The sequence below is a fragment of the Falco punctatus genome (genome assembly GCF_963210335.1).
Source record: "Falco punctatus genome assembly, chromosome: 9".
NCBI classification, from domain to species: Eukaryota; Metazoa; Chordata; class Aves; order Falconiformes; family Falconidae; genus Falco; species Falco punctatus.
This window is the reverse complement of record NC_137589.1, coordinates 13,142,940-13,160,720: the sequence shown is the minus strand read 5'-3', so window position 1 is coordinate 13,160,720 and position 17,781 is coordinate 13,142,940. Positions and strand designations below refer to the sequence as shown.

At 36.6% G+C, this 17,781-nt stretch overlaps 1 protein-coding gene across 12 annotated transcripts in view; it reads left to right on the top strand.

Annotated features, from left to right (window-relative positions):
• SHLD2 (shieldin complex subunit 2) overlaps window positions 1–17,781 on the top strand; it is a 42,753-nt gene that overhangs the window by 12,116 nt on the left and 12,856 nt on the right. For 9 of the 12 annotated variants that reach the window (XM_080402805.1, XM_080402813.1, XM_080402808.1 and 6 more), the window contains 3 exons: window positions 13,112–15,618; window positions 16,422–16,529; window positions 17,333–17,527. In XM_080402805.1, coding sequence (XP_080258931.1) covers window positions 14,097–15,618; window positions 16,422–16,529; window positions 17,333–17,527 — 1,825 coding nt within the window. In that variant the 5' untranslated portion in view covers window positions 13,112–14,096. Of the gene's footprint in view, window positions 1–6,698; window positions 6,820–8,152; window positions 9,048–13,111; window positions 15,619–16,421; window positions 16,530–17,332; window positions 17,528–17,781 lie in introns of those variants that run through there. The other 3 variants (XM_080402804.1, XM_080402810.1, XM_080402811.1) reach the window with 2 other exon arrangements.

Genomic DNA, 17,781 nt, shown 5'->3' with positions numbered 1-17,781 from the left:
GAAAGCCCTATGTAACTTTTAAATGGGAACACCTTCAGTCCCCCTAAACTGTATTTGGATTTATACAGATGAGCAGTTGCATAAGCAAAACAGTTTTCTTTCAAAGTCTCAAGGTTTCCCCACCAGTTTCTAAAATCCTAATGTCTGTAAGTGAGATTTTATTTTATTTTTTTTTTTCTTTTGGAAAGGTAAGTTTGAGTCAGGACTGCTTTTTAAACGGTCTTTTATTTATGGTGTTTACAGTCTTAAGAAGCTGGGCTCTAACTGGAGAGGGGAAAGCTTTGCATAACACCACCATTCTGTACAGCAGAACGGTACAAGTGGCTTTGCATTGCTCAGCAGTGGAGGACACCACTGGTGGGCAGCCTCTCTGTTTTTACATGGTCAGTGAAAATCTGAGATGCCTGCTAAATAGTGTGTGATTTCAGGGGTACTTGGAGAATGTTACCTGTGTAGACTAGCTTTCAGGATCAGGATTTCAGGCTGAAAAATTACCTGGATTTAAAGTGTAGGTACTTGTATTCTAAACCCTAGGTTTCCCAACTTAAACCGATAATATGCATAGATAAAGGGACTTGGCAGCTGGTTCCCATTTAGAATTAAAAGTTTTAACTTCCTTGAGAGCTGGTAGAGTAGAACTTAGTTGTTTGCCAAAATTAGAAAGGAGCAACAAGTAACATTATCATGAACTATACAGTAATTACACAGTTCTTAATTTTTATACATGATGATGTTACTTCTTCTGTCTTTATATTTGCATTTTTAATGAGGAATACAATTTAAATGGACACTTCTTTGGATGTTTTTCTCCTCAGCTTCATCAAATCAAGTACGTGCACATGCTTATTTGGTGAAGATTAAAGCCTTGCATCCATACCCCATCACTTACTAATTTTGTCTCATTGTGATCTGACTATTCAGTTTTCTGCATAGTTTTTCTATTGGCAGCTGCAGCTCATAATATATCATACAATAAATACATTGTAATGTCGTGCAAGTTCCTGTTGAGAAAAGCATACACTGAATATGTTAATATTTTACCTCTCACTTGCCACTGAAAACCTGGTATTTAATGAATTAAAACTATATTTTGGGGAAGATACCGTCAATGTTTTTTTAATCTGATTTCCATACCGTAAACTGAATCTCCATTTGTTGCTTTTTAGATTCATGCTGACAAAAGTCGTAGCTTAGCTGTTTGCCTTTATGTATTTTTCTCTTAAATTTTTTGTCTGCTCCAGTGTTTCATAACAGTTTACATGAAATGTTGCCATACTTCACTTAATGTTTGTTGTTATTAGCTCATGGCTCCTAAACTGTCATTAATTTGGATGGTATATTAGTTTTAGCTGCAAAATAAGGCTTATATCTATAGTGTAAACATCAATGTAATTATTGCAATGAGATGTCAGATAACTTGGAACATTAGCTAATAAGATAGAACAAATTGTACTGCTTTTTAAACTCTTTTCTGTCTGGTCAGTAGTAAAGGTTACTCATCTCTGGAGAAAGATAATAGGTTGTATGTTTAATGTAATAACTTTTTGATTCTCTGCTTTAGCTCCTAATTTTAAAGTCTTTTAAAGTAGGCATATATAAACAGATCTTAATATGAAATTTATGGGAAGAACAAAACCAATGTGTATTTACTCATTACCTGTTATTTGCTCAGTCCTATAATATCTGATTATTTCTATTTCATGTGCTTCTACACACAAGTGATTAAAATCTGGAGTTACTCAAATCGTTAGCTAAATACATGGAATGGTTTGATGTGGAATGGGTAGCAAGTTTTTTTCACCTGTATTTCTTCCCCTCATTGCAGTAATCACAATTTGTTACCTCTAATTTTCCTCTTTCAGATCATTGCAGAAGGTAAAATTTACCTGTATGCACATGACGTTGAAGTACTGTGAGTCACACATAGTTGTAACGGTGTTTCTATTGAAGTATATAAGTTGACATAAAATAAGGGCAGGTTAGAAAAGACTATTCAGAACTACTTTAGTGCTAAAGTAGTTTGGGTATTGTGGCATTAAACAGAACTCTTCTTAAAAAGATAAATTTCTAATGTAGACACTGCCATTTCTGTTCTACATGTAAACTTCCTACTAGTGTTTTTCAAAATATTTTTCTGAAAGCTACTGTGATTGTTAGCTTTGTATAGTAGTTTACGTGGTTGTGTGGATAAAAATTTTGCTAGCACACTGGTAGGCTTGTTGTTGTGTACGCTGTCAGTCATGCTGTTTCTGTACTAGTAAAGATGACGTATAGAACTTGCCACATTAGGCTGATGAAAAATTGTATTTGCACGCAGGATTACAGTTCTAGTACATAACGTATTAAGCAAATAATTAACACTTCAGTACAAATACTTAAGAGGAAAAGGTTCAGGGGGGACCTTATCTCTACAACTAGCTGACAGGAGGCTGTAGGCAGGTGGGCGTCAGTCTCTTCTCCCAGGTAACTAGAGAAAATGGCCTCAAGTTGTGCCAGTGGAAGTTTGGATTGGATATTAGGAAAAATATCTTTGCTGAAAGGATGGTCAAGCATTGGAATAGGCTGCCCAGGGAGGTGGTGGAATCACCATCCTTGAGGTGTTTAAAAAACACACTAGATGTGGTGTTTAGGCACATGGTTTAGTGGTGGGCTTGGCAGTGCTGGGTTAACAGTTGGACTTGATATCTTCAAAGCCTTTTCCAACCTAAATAATTAAATGATTGTAAATTCAGGTGAGCACTTATTACATCTCCAGTCTTTCCTCATTATATTGAATTAGAAGCAATTTATAGTTTTACTTCAGCTTGGAGCAGCTGCTGCGTGAAGACAAATGGATAAATAGATAAACATTTATAGTTTCCATCCTTAACCCTTTATACTTCAGGAGCTTGGAAAGTTACACATTTCATTTATTAAATTAAAATTTCATGGTTCCTTCATATTTTTGTATTGCTGGTTTTATAAACGTGGTTTGGTGGTTAAGATTGAGGAAAGCACCTTTCTTCAGAGAGAGGCTGGTGTACTCTAGGTGAACAAAGTGGGTTGCTGATGTGTGTGAACATGTTAAGTCTGCATACACTTGGCTGAACTTTCTCCCAAAACACATGATGGAAGTGTTAGGGTAGGCAGAATATTCCCAGGTATTAAAATGGTGAGGGGGAGAAATGATCTTGAAAGCTTTTCAGATTAGCTGTGAGTCAGCAGATAGGGCTAGTCTCAACGCCTTAATGTAGTACACCTCAAAAATGAGGACTATGTAGTAGTGAAGTAATAAAATAAAAAACAGAGTGAAGATGCACAATAGTAGTTACATTAGCATGGTACAGAAGATAATTGAGGTATTGCCTCTAACATAAAAATGGTGAAGAAAATGATACATCTTTACTGAGAACAAGAAAAGGTGTTTATCAGTAGTTATGCAGCTATGCGCTATGCCTTAAAAAGCAGAGGGAGACCCAAGATGACTTTGTAACACCATACTTTGAGTTTTTTTATTTTGCTTGAGGTGTTTTCGGACAGCTGAATTACCATGGAAAAGGGTAGATATATGTACAGGCCATATAAATCAGTGTTTTAGGCATTTTTTTCACAGATCTTGTTCAGTTGTGATGATTTCACTTAACTTTTATGGGCAGAGTAGGATAGCAGTTGTCATCTACAATTCTTTGAAGTATAATCCATCAAATTATTTTGGATAACTAGTCTATGTGCATTGCTGCTTTGAAGTCTGAGAAAAGTTACCCAATGAAATAGGGAAATTTGCATCTAAAAGGCACCTTTGGCTCAGTCAGCTGTGTTGATAGTTACTCAGTGTCACCTGTTCTCTGTTAAAGCTTAACCAGTTTGCTAAACTAACATCTGTCTAAACCATTGAAATGTAAAGGCTTATATATTAAAAAGCTAATGCTAATTTTCTTTATGTATCATGTTTTAATTTTAGCCAGGTATATGCTAAAAGACTTTTAAACTTTCCTTCTGTTTCCAGAAGTTTGACTGTCATTTTCATTAACTCAAAATACTCTGAAATTTTTATCTTGTTTTTTCTGCAGTGATCTAGTAAATTAACAACTTTACTCCTTAGCCATAATACCTGCGAAAGAGCATTTGGTTGGCTGACATTCATACAGTTCTGTAAAGAAGTTGGTAGGTACATTGCTTCTGTAGCCACAATAAGGAGCAAGTGTGTGCAGTGAACCATCTGTGATCTTTGTAGTGCTCTTCACCATTGCACAGAGCCAGCTTGGACCAAGTCTGAAGGTTACATTCCCATAAGGGAGCTTTATCTCTGAAAAAAAACTTAAACTTCTCAACTTCTGGACAGAAGAACTTAACTTTTTCAGTTGTTAAGGCTGAAGTGTATTCTTGGAGTGTGTGTATAGTGTGTGCAATAGGAAGATCCTAAAATAACCTTGCAATGTCTTTGCATTTTCAGAAACAGAAATACTCAAAATTTGGATATAAAAGTCAGTACTGGCACATTCAACATCTGTCAAGTGTTTTATTTAAAATACAATGCTTACATCAGAAGCATGTGTTATGAACTTTCCTTTTGAGATGTTAGATTTATAGAAATATTTTGTGAAGCCAGCTTTCATCTTACTGAGATATGAAAGTATTGGGGAGATCAGCTATTTAGTATACCAGCTCACCGGTTACTTTGAACCTCACAAAAATAAGCCAGTGATACCACATGAAGGATGTAGTTGTATAGTACAGAAACAGAAAATGTGCAGAATGTGTCTCAGAGTGGGGAAGGACTAGAAGAGGTCTGGTGCTGTAGGTTCAGTCCTGTCAAAAAATACTTGCTGCTGTTTCTGTTTACAAGAAGGTTAAATATTTGCTCTCCTGGAGAGATCCTGCATAAACAGTGAGGAGGTAAATGAACTACTGATTGAGCTATCGGTCTAAAGAGGTCTTGTGGGCTTGTATGCCATCTGGCTGCTTCTGGAGCTGCTTGTGTAGTTTCTAGTTTTGCAGAGCCTTGGAGCATGTCTTGATCTAGTGATGACTTGTGTGTTCCTAACGTAACTTCTTTGAGTGGGTGGCAGGTTTTTTAGTTAATACATCTAACTTTAATTGTTTAGTGATGCTGGCAAATGAAAAAATACTGCGCTTGCCTTATATTCAAGAGGAAGTGTGGCTTTTGTTAGTCTACTGCTAACATACCCACTGGTGGTGGAGAGTGAAAAATATTTTGCTAACAGTTGTAAATTACTGATTTATCCCACCTAAGTGAAGTTATGAATGATACCTTTTCAATACTCTGTCTCCCACAGTATAAAAACACAAGCAGAGTCTTCCCTACAGCTGTTGTCCAAAACATTGATGATATGTGCAGTCAGCATCCATTTTTTTGGTTACAAAACCTCATCTTTTTTGAGTGAAGCTGTTGTACGGGTGAGAAAATAATAGTGGTGGCTTTGTATTTTAAATAAATTTTTTTCTGCCATAGCATGGAAACTATGTATGGGGGAGTAAATTCTCTTTCCCAAGCCACTAAGGCAACTGCAGTTGAGACATCAGGCTTTGATTATGGCTATCTGTGTGCTATAACCTGTTAATCCCTGTGATGTATGCAATTGTTATGGAAGATGGATTCCAATAACTTCCATAATGTGAAATACCAGCTTATGTGATTTAAGCCAAAAATTTTATTTATTATTATTTTTGAGAAACACACTGGATTTGTGTGGGAAGATGTACTTATTTGTATTATAATGCCTGCACAATATTCTACTGATGTTTTGGCATTTGTGTTACTAAGTCAAGCCAAAAGGTATTTGCTGTTCTGGAAATAGATTTTACAGAAATCCATTCAATCAAAGCCCAGTGAATTGTTGCTCAATTTAGAAGAAAGTTCTATTTTACTGATTAGTCAAAAAAATTCAGTTTAAGAAAACAGAGAAGACTTAAAAGAAGAAAATAAAAGCTGCTACTAGCCTGATATCTTGGGGGTTTATCTACCAATCCTAATAAATCGAATATCCAGGCAGTTAATTTGATGGGGATAGGGCTATTGTGATCCTGTTTCTTTGACCAGTTTCCTCACTTTTGTCTTAGGTCCTGTATTGTTTTATCAACCTTAGTTTATTAGAAGATTTAATTCCTAAACCAGATATTCATTGGTAATGATAACCTGTGGAAGATTTTCTGCAGACTTAACCATTTTTCTTAAAAAAACCCTTGATGATGTCATTCTAAAACTGTGAGGCTTTTGAATATGCTGAAATACGGAAGAATATCTTTCTTGACAGAAAGTATAGAAGTTTTAGTTGTTTAAATAGTTCTCAAATAAGGGTTTGGGGAATGAGTATTCTTCAAGAAAACATGCATAGCACTTTTGTATATCTGTCCTTTTACCTTTATCTTTCATTCCTACTTAAGAGGTCACTGTTCTTCAGATCTTTTAACTTCTTTTGTTTGTAACAGCCACTATATGTTCTTATCTCCTTAATTATGTGGGTTTATGTATTGCAAAACAGAAATCAATAAATAGCATTTACCTAAACGTAGATCTCGCAAGGCACAAAGGCAGTGAGGAAAGAATTACCAAGTTAATCACAAAAGCCTACTGCCTTTACTGCAATTTTCAAAGACAATGAAGACCATCTCAATGGCTGAATTGAAATGTATTATCAGTGTTCAGATTTTTGCTTCATCGGAAAAGTAATCCTTTTAAAATAAAACGGCTGATGCAGCTGCTGAGTAGATGTCTCCATATGATCCAAGCTTGTATTTACAGAAGAGCTTCAAATAAAGGAAAACATTTTCCTTTTGGACCACAATTTTAGAAGCCACAGGCCTTGATTCTGCAGGCAAGTAGGTACACATTAAATGTTAACAATGCCATTTGGTTGCTTGCCTTGGTTATTATTTTAATAGTTATGAAGAACAATGGTAGTGTTTCTAGCCTTTTAATCAGTATTTTGATTTAACTTCTGAAAAGCATCAGACTGTATGGAACTTCTCAAAACACTGATTTTCATTTGAATTATCAATATCCCTGCCGATGCTGCAGGAGTATTTAGGAAAGTTTCTATTGCCTAAATCTTAGGTGTTTCATATTCAAAAAAGCATTTTGTTACTAAAAGTGTTGCAGATAATGAAAATTGCATACACATTGTTTTATGGCTGTATATTACTGAATACAGCTTTTATTTGCAAACCAGCTGTGCCTGTCTCAAGGCCAGATGGTTTTATAGTCCTCTGGTAAGAACCAGTGACAAGAACTAATTGCTCAACACATTAGTATTGCTGCTATTTAATATAAAAAGTACTAATAGAAATTACTTTCTGTTGAATAATAAATCTATATTCAGCTATTATTTAACAATAACTTCATACTAATTATTACAGGTACTGCTGTAGGAATGAAGGTTTGTGATTTTCATGAATCTAGATACTGACTAGCAGGGTTCTTGCTCTACCACCATGTCTGGTCAACAGCTGCCTCCACAATGTGTTCCAGACATGTTATTATGTGAGCAAAATAACCATCTTGGAGTAAACTTACTTTTGCTTAAACAGGTCAGTTATAGATAGGACTACAGGATTTGCCTGAAACTTTGTATTAAAATTTAGATACAGGCTATTTGGTGATTTTTTTACCACCACCAAAGGGTGACAAAAATAAGACCTGTATTACTTATCCTATCAATTTCTGCAGTTGCCCATGTGTACGTGTACTTTCTCCCACATGGGTGTTCTCTTGACTTCTTGTGAGGTCCCACTAGCCTAGTCTAAAGCCAATCCGCTTAAATCCCCTTCATCTGCCATCAATTTACAGGTATAGTCTGATGTTAATACATCATGATGATACATCGCTCGCTTAGGTAGAATATAAGATTGCTTCAGCTCTAAGTTGCTTAGCTTGATCTCTTCTGGCAGTTTTTATTTTTCATTCAGTTCCTCTTAATACATACAAATATTTGGACGAAGTTTCTTACTCATTTGGTGGATAGGTGATGTTGCTGGTATATTGATCCACTTGCAGTGCCAACATGAGTTGTTGGCATAAAGATCATCTGTCTCTTTTCTTGCACAAATTGCAAGCAAACATGTAGTATGTTCATCACTTCATCCTGGTGTTGTTTCAGATTCTAAGTGTGTGAAACTGTTATTACACTGCTTGTTGTTTGTTCCGTTTTTCAAGGTTGTTGTACAGCTACAGCACTTGGTTCTTAAAAAGGCAGAGTTGAATTTTGGAGGGAGATTGGAGCAGTGTGGTAGAAGTGCCAGAAGATTTTCCTCTGATGTAGTCAGAATTCTGCATCCAGAGGTTCATTTCTAATTTTCCTTTGGTTGGCAAGTGTCCTAGTAGATTTTCTACTCTATCGTCAACTGGGATGAACTGTTTAAAAAAAACAACCCTACAGCTTGAACTGAAAGCAAACACTTTGAAGATGGCTGTTAGTAACTCGTTTTTTTTCTGTTGTAAGGTCAGTGAAACAGTCCTGTAGTTTTGTTTATGCTACTGATAGAAGTGTAAAATCAAGCATGCAAATGGAGGGAGGGGAGAGCTCAAAGTAGAAGTTAAAATTTAGAATTTAAAGAATATCCTACCTTACGTATTTGTGACCTACAGGGCCAGCTTTTCATCAAGTAAAGAAAGATATAATTGCTTTTGCATATTGTAGGAATCAAGTTAAGTACTTGCAGGTTAGGGTGTTCATCATCAAGCTGTTCCAAATTAAAGCTGCAAGTTAAGAGAATATATAGAAATATGTATTTCTATATATTCTATATAAATATATATATTCTTTTATGTGTCTACATATAAAAGAATATACTGGGTTTATCCCCAAAAGCGTAAGTGTTGGGGGTATATGAGAATCTCATAGGGGTAAAGTTATTCTTTTGCATTATATTGCACTAATCTGATATATCACTGTTATTTCTGTAATGTTATTTGTAGCTTGAAGCTGCAGTCTGTAACAGACATGAAGAAACCGGCACCCAGAGGTGGAATTAGTGTGATTTACTTCCAGTGTATAGGACTTACATAAAGACTTGATGAAGCTATATTTGGATGTAACTTTTAAATTTAGGTATCTGACTACCATTAATATTCAGGAGTGATAGGAAGTTACTTTGGCGTAATGCTTAAGTGATTATTGTGGTGAGTCAATACTATAAATGAAGAGTGAAATATGAAATAAAAGTAATGGCTACTTCTAAGGTATTTTAAAAATAATTTAAGACCATGTATGTGGCATTGCACAATGTGCTTCGACTTTTAACTATGGGAAGAGGATTTTAAAAGTTATTTGTAATTTCTTCCTATGTGTAGCAAATTACTAGAGATTAACAAACTGTTAATGTCATAGTTCCTCATTTTAAAAACCTTTAAATTTAGAATTCCTCTCTTGTTGTTTAGGTCAGGGGAAATACATTGTGGTATATAGTCTATTTCTTGTAATAGGTATATTAAACTTCGGTTGCAATGTCTTGCAAATGTAAAACTTGCTGATGTAGTTACTGTGTTTTAATAGATCATTGACCCGTCAATCAGACTCTGACCATTTCAGAGATAAAACACTAGGCTTTCATTGGTCATTATGAATAGAGCACCTTTCCACAAATTAAGAAATGGTGTAATAATTAACAGGTATAATGGGTATGTGCATTCAGGTTTCAGTTATATCTTTATGAGCTTTAGCTCCTGTTATCTTTGGTGTAGTTAACCCCCTGTCTACCCACAGATAACTTACCTACAGGATAAAAATGGATTTGTTTTCTGGCAGTGCCATTTTGCTTAATAGGATAGTATTTTGCTCGGTTTTTTAAGATCTGTAATGAGCTGTTCTTTTAGACTTTTTCTTTAAAACAAAGCACATTAACTTCACTAACAAAACTCATTAAGTAATAATACTGTTCTAAAGAAGCATAGCAAGATTCTTTTAAACACTTTTGCATGCAGATAATTTAACAGAACTTTAATTTTTTCTGATTCAGAGACTGAAATGATTGTAAGTAATGATGATTTCTGGTGCTGGAGTTTGGTATCTTTGTCCTAAAAAGTAATTCGGAAATTGCCAAAGCAGGTCATTCAATAGTGAACTCATTCGGTGAACTAGGCAGAGGTCACTTAGCATTCCTAAGGTCTAAATATCTCAAGAAAAATGAAATTTTAAGGTTTTGAAAAGATAAATGATACTTTAGTTGCAAAAATTTGTTAAATAACATCAAGATTCAAATGTTTTTATGTAATATACTTGCACTGCAAAATATGAATCAGGAAAGAAAATCTTCAGAGAAGTTATAGAACTGGAAAGTTAAGGAAAACTTTCTGAATTATATATAACTACTTAATCTTTAAATGTGACAAAACTCAAGAGAAGTAATAGTTAAAATGAGAGGCTGATCAAATACTGCATAAATGGAAGTTTACCAAAGTATAGAAGTTATTTCTGTTTTGACAAGTGTTTTCCTATTAAAGTGGTGTTGGCATCTTAGTTAGTGTTATTAATCTGATTTCACATGGTTTTATATGCAATACTGTTTCAGGTGTGTTTTTATTTAACATGTGAGTCTCTATAAAAATGTGTTCAAAACAAACATCTTTAGTAAACTCATTTTTGTACTAGAAGTGGCATAGCCATCATCCTATTGTAAATTCAATTTAAACTACTTCAGGGAAATTCAGTTGCTAATGACATTGATTGTCCCTGTATGTGCAGCAGTAGATCTTGGAAGTGTTAGCGTTTGCGGTCAGTAGCTCCCAGATTTTTTTCATTGGTGGGGTTTTACTGTAGTAAATAAGTTACTGATTATTATTAATACATTTTGGTCATGTCAATGTTACCTAAGTGTAAGGTGTGCTTATACAAGCAAGTACTCAGGTACTTGTCTAAAAAAGTGTTTTCAAAGTACTTCTTTCATACTAGTCACAGATCTTAATGTATACATGTATATGTAAGAGGATGAGTTACTCTTGAAGAAAATGCAGAAATTTTTCAATTGTACTTGGCAGTGTCATGCCTGCTGTAACTTGAGTCCAAAACACTGCAGTTGCAAGAGGAATTAGCTTTTTTAGAGTATATTGTGAGACTGCCAAGATCTTCCAGGTCCACAAAAAGAGATCCGAGGGGGGTGGGGGAGGGGGGGAAGGTGGAAGGGCACAGTATTTGTCTTTTTTTCTTTCCTATTTATAATATTTCAATATGGGTCCAAGTAGGTAGTTTAGTTATTCATAAAAGATGAGGGGTAGTGGGGTGTGGTCAACACATTTCTGATCCAAGAGTGGCTTACACTGAGGCTCTGGAATGCAACCTTCCCTGTTCCTAACACCATCCTCGTAAACCTTCCAGTTACTTGTTCCTTTATTTCTAGTAGTCTATTCTTTCATTAATCTGATGCTGTGATGATGATGACCCTTCCTTAACTGGAAGGATGGGTAGATCCATAACTACCCACCTATATATATATATATATATATATATATATATATACACACATACTTATATATGTATTAAAAAACCTACTTTTTTTTTGCTATATTCTGATCCTCACACGCATACTACTTAATATTGTAGTGCACACAAAACTACTTGAAGCCAACCACAACTAATTAATCCGTAACAAATAAAAATAGTTAAATAAAATCCTGCTGTAATCTTTATTTTCCCAGTTCTTCTATTTTGCCTGTATTTAAATCTAGAAGTAAGACTCCTGTTTTGCCACAAGGATCTTATCTGAATGTAAGAAGAATTGAATCTCGGGAATAAAAATAGAAAATAGATTTTCATGAAGACCACAAGTATGCCAAGGTAGCAGCTTTGTCTAATTCGGACTATGCATAAAGAGTTTGTGTGTATATACACTGAGAAGAAAGTCTGGGGCTGTTGGCATGCATTTAGATTTACACATTGTTGTTTTCATAGACTGGTAAAGCTTTTCACTAACAATAATACAGCACTGCTAGGGAATTAAACCAAAGTTAGTTTCTATGGTTTGAATATGGGGATTGGGCAGAATTACACACGACCCCCCTATGCTTCCATATGATTCTTCAGTGATGTTTTTCCTTCAAGTCTTAACTGATTAATTCATTGTTCTGCCTTGATTATGGGAAGAATCACCTGGGCGAGGGACCGAGCGCTGCCCCAGCCAGTGTGCGGGTGGCACCAGCTGGGGGTGTCGATGTGCTGGGGGGCGGGGGGCTCCGCAGGGGGGGCTGGGCAGGCCGGGCCGAGGGGCCGAGGCCGCTCATACGAGGTTCCCCAGGGCTCAGCGCCGGGCCCCGCGCCGGGGTCACCCCAGCCCCGGGCAGCTGCGGGCCTGGGGCAGAGCGGCTGGGAAGGGCCCGGCGGGGAAGGGCCTGGGGGGGCTGGCTGGCGGCCGGCTGGGCAGGAGCCCCCCGCGTGCCCAGGTGGCCCAGGAGGCCAGCGGCACCGGGCTGGTGCCCAAAACAGCGTGGCCAGGGAACAAGCGACTCTATGAAATTGTTTAGTCTTATCAGTTAGGTTGCACTTCTGAAGTTCATGTAGAGCAGTGGTAACATTTTCTGTTTGTCGTAGGGGATCTGTTACTGAGGCTGTTTTGACATCGTTATTGGGTAGCTTTTTATCTACGGAACTTACTAACATCACTTCTTTAGGACTTCAACCTCACTGTCACTTTGCTTTGCCTTTCTTTTCTTACGTCATGAATGTTGAACTGCAGATTCCGTTAGTTATTTGTATATTACCATTCTTTAATTACATAATTTAAACCTTTCGTATGGGAATTATCCTTTAAAAGTTGCATTCATATGAGGCTGAATTCAAATGTACAACTACAGAAGTTTGGATACTCTAATCATTTAAGTATGAATTGCTTTGCAGTGATCGTAAAACTGAGCAATACCAGTTAGTGTTTTGTAGCTTCTTTATATGATAACATATCTGGTTTTAGTGGTTGTATACTGTTTTTCCAGATGCAGCTATAATATACCGGAGATCGGGATGTTTATCTTTTTCCCATGTTACTGTGAGTTTTATGAGTGTGCAGAGTTATTGACCCCTAGCGGGTTGTTAGGAAAATGGCCGTTAATTTAATAATTGCTAAATGAAAAATGTAAGTACTTTTCAGTGCTGTCTTTGTTTCAGTGTTCTTTTTCTTCTGTTTGCAGCCGGATTATCTCCCAGAGTTCACTTCTGGTGTTCCGTTTCCTACCTCTGCAGAATTGCCTATTGCAGCAACTTCTATGAACAACACTCCCAAAACACGTAGCTAGGTGTCTGCATTTTAATGAACATTTGTAGGTGTCGCTGAGTATTTTAAAATTAGACTACAGCAGAAATTTAAAAAATCAGGGGTCCTTTGTGCTGTGTAAGGTGGGCTTATCTTTAATTAGCTAGAAAAGCTAGTAGCTTCTTGGGTAGTATGGTACTATTTAAATGAATTAAAACAAATTATGAGTCATCTGCTCAGGTTTCACTGACCTCTTAGCTGACTGTTTATTTAATAATTATAATTTATCAATAATATCATCAAGCTTTCCATTTCCTGAAACAGTCACTTAACACAGTATTTTCATGCTAAAACAGCATGTAAAATACTGCATTTGTAGAAAATTTTAAACTAATTATTAATAGCTCTAGTATTTTTAATCATTTAGTTGAAATTGTAGTTTTCTGGGAGATTAAGTTATCTCCTAACTATGCTGTGTAAGTTTATTACACCCATTTATTTCAGATTAAAATTAGGTACTGAATAGGGAGTTCACGTCTGACTGGCTAATTAGCAATAATAAATGAAGATGCGTCTGCTCATGAATTAAACTTAAATTGAACTCCACTATAACTCTGCATCTGCTCTATGTTTTCAAGTATCAGAATCAGAAATTAAGCCCCACTGTAAATTCATTTTTCTAAGCAAATTTGATACAATAAATAACTTCCAGTCTTTTCTTTGTGCGCATTTTAATTTTATAGGCTTTAGGTAGTAAACTAGTGGTTTTACCAGTTAAATTATTAATTACTCCTTTGAATTTTAGGTGTCTTTAAATTGTAAAGAAAAGGCAAAATATATTTTTTTGCATTTACTAATATTTAGTATTCTGCCTATTACATAAACCACATTGTTTAAAGTCAGACTTGGCACAGCAATCAAAAATGACAAAAAGACATCAAATTCATATTTTTGTGGGAGCACCCAACATTCCGAGCCTAGTGGAGATGTCAGAACAAAGTAGTTCAGCACCGGCTGCTGAAAAATGGAGGGAACTCCGCTGTTGGTGTGATACACGTAGTCTTTTTCCTGGAAAAGTCAAAGATGCTGACCACTTAATGTTTCAGACAGAAAGCTCTATAGTCACAGCAGTTCCTACAAGTGATGACAGCTCTAAGCAGTCTGAACAGGGGAGATTAATGGTAGCAAAAGAGATTTTGACATCTCTTGTGCCTGCGGCAGTAACTTGTGCCAGCACACCTAAAAAGACCAAAAGTTTAATTTATTCTGACTGTCAGATATCTACAGATAAATGCGTACATGCAAATGTGAATCAGGCTGCAAATCAACACTTTGCACAAAGATTTGCAGAATCAGCTAGACAATATAAACAGTCACATGGTGGCTGTTCAAACCTTACTGAAAGAAAAGCCAGTCACGTAGAATTTAACAGCTCTTACATTTCTGATTTGGTTGCCAGTACTAAGCAGATTAGCGTACATCTAAGGTCTGTGGGAGAAGTTGTTCAATCAGATTGTAGAAGCGATGGCCGTGAACATCGAAGTCAGTATCTGGATTTGTTTTTCCCTCAAAATCGAGAGTCAAAACCAAAAGGACAATCAAGTGATTGTTTAGACTTTGCAGTGTCAACAGACACTGAGTTCCGTAGTATAATAACTTCAAGTCAGATGGCTGTTTTTGCATGGGGTAGGAATGAGATGCAGAAAAGAACTGTAAAACTGTTGGAAACAGAAGCAGGCAAAAAAACTGAAAAAAGGCAGTATGATCAATTCCAGTTTGATCCTGATGTTGGAACATGTCTTAATGTGGCTGAAAATGAATATAAGGAAGAGTATACAAGTTCCCTTGAACTTTTCAGTTCTGAGGGTGATGGGGAAAATGTTTGCTTTGAAGCTACAAAACAAGAAGGAGCTGCTCAGGGAAACGCAGAGAAGTCTCAAGAACATAACGTTCCTGCTGAGCAATTTGAAAATGAAATCCATATTGAACCACTGAGCTCAGGAATATTGTGCTCTCAAGTAGACAGTTCTCGTAAGATCTGTTTGGAAAGAGCCCGCCAGTATGAAGATTCCTTTCATATTTTTCCTCCAGCATTTGAAAGACTGCTGAAACCAAAGAGAGCTAAACTGAATTCTTCCCCAGCTGGTCCTGGGATGAGAGTGGATCAAGAGAGGATGGCAGAGTTCAAGAAGCTTCAAAAGAAACTAACACCACTTAAGAATTGTTGCTGCAGAAATCAAAAGTACAATGTTTTGGTTACAATAGTACATCCCTGTCATATCAGAGAAATACAGATGAAGACTAGACCAAAATCTTCATGTACAATTCCTGTAGCAACAATCGTTGTTATTGACCAGTCAGAAATTGAGAGAAAGGTGGTGCTGTGGCGTAGCGCTGCGTTTTGGTCACTCACCGTGTTTCCTGGGGATGTTGTACTGCTTACAGGTGAGAATTCCTTTGTTTGCCTTTTTAAAATGTGGGTCTTAAAAATGCCTATTTTAAGTAGAATAGTGTGTAACCAGTAATTTGAAACTGTGGCTAAGCGTCTGTAAGTATCTTACATTGCTCAGCATCACCTTGAATTTTCAGTCATCCTGCCAGCGGAACATCAACGGTCTCATGGAAGCTTGCCTGTCTCTTCTGTGTAGTCTTTGGTCTGAGACACAGGAGTGCATTGATACTGCAGCAGTGCCGTAGGTAGTCAGTCTTATTTTCTAACCTGTCAGTGCTTTAAAACAATTGTTCCTGAAAGGTGTAAGTGCTGCTACAAACCAGATATGCTAGTTGTTCAATGGGTAGACTTTTTTTGTAATTCTCCGCTGTCGAGCCAGAAAATCATGGTGATCTGTTCAGTCTCAGGGTGAGAAATAGTTCTTGTCTGCTTAATCATTCTTATCTCAAAATACATCAAAAGTCTTTCTGGGTAAGCCTAGTACTTCGCTACTCATTCTGAAATGTTGCACAATAATAATTCACCAATACAGTCACCCACTTCACTTATACAGCACCTGCTATGAGACTATTGAATGTTTTATATGAATTGAAGAATTACGTCAGACTACTGAGAAAATTTGATTAAGTCATTGTAAAGGGTGTTGGCAGAATAAATAAAAAAAAATCACTTTGTTTCCAAGCGATCTCTTTCAGTTTTTCACACCTATATGCATGATGGTTCTATAGTCAGGGAAAGTGTGATGTACTTCAATATTGCTAATACATGAATTGATAAGGCTGCTTCTTTCTTGCAGATTTAATAATGTATGAAAATCTTTGGTGTGGAGAGATCATGCTGCAGTCTACATTTACCAGCCAGTTACTGAATCTGGGGAACTGCTCAGCTCTCAATCCAGAAGAATGTAAGATTGTAGTGCATAAGCTTCCACAAAAATCACAGTTAAATAGCTATTTAAAGTACTCATTTTCTTGGCAATACCTCCTATACAGGACAAAACGGAAATGTGAGCAACAGAGCTATAAAACGCTACAGGAAAGTATGACAGGAACACATGTGGGCAAGATGTTTGGCATGATGACACCAGATAGGCACGTGAACTTTATGGTAGAGTTGGGTGGTTACCATTCAAAACTCTGAAAGACTGAATTCTTTGAGCTTAGTTTGAGAAAGAGCAGTTATTCCAGCACTCAACCATAAGATGTCTGAGATTTCACGAGGATTAAATTCTTTGCAAAAACTTGAGGCTTAAAAGTTAGTAGATCCATTCAGGGAGAGTAATTCATTGCAGGCGACTAAGCATGAAGTCTTTAAAGATACGTGAGGATACAGTAGAAGTATCACCGTGAACTTGAGTTACTCTTATTGTCTTCCTGATGCTCATTATTTCCAGCTGTTTAAGGCAGGTGCTGAGGTAAATGAACAAGAATAGCTGTTCCTACCAAGCTGTGATAAAATGTCTCTCCTATTTTTAGGGTGATTTAAAATATTGTACTTGGCTTAACTGTGGGATGCTATCAAGGGAAGGCAGATGAAGTGCGGTTTAATTTTGGATGAAGCGTTACACATCTCAAGAATTTCTTGCCTTAGAATTATTGTGAAATAGTTTCGCTTTGTCAGTATAAATAAGTACCAACTGATAAATTTTGTACTTCTAAGCTTAAAAAAAAAAAAAGTGTCCCTTTAACTTTTTTTATTGTATTTAAGTTTGTCCTGTAGTGGATGGTGATGCTCTCCATGGCTTATTGTCATACGTATCATCAGAATTTCCACACTTCAGAGACATTCCACGAAGACAAGTTCAGAGTCTGGATAGTGTTCAGTATATGCAGCTAGACCAGCTCCAGCCAAATACATTGGTTCACTTGGTCTTGAAAGTTATCAACATTGCTGTTTTAATAGGTAAGTTCATGCACTGGACTTTGACTTCCAAAACTTCAACAACAGGTAAAACTTAAATAGTAATTTTGCAAGGCAGTTCTGGTGATTTCCCATTCCATACACCAGTGTTTGACACGGGAATCACAAGGGAAACGTCTGTGACGATCCACTCATGGGAGGCATAGCAAAGAAATGGAGTTAAGGACAGGGAGAGAATAGTGACCGTAGTTAGCTGCTGAAAGGAGGTTACTACACACTAGTGGTATGGATAGCAT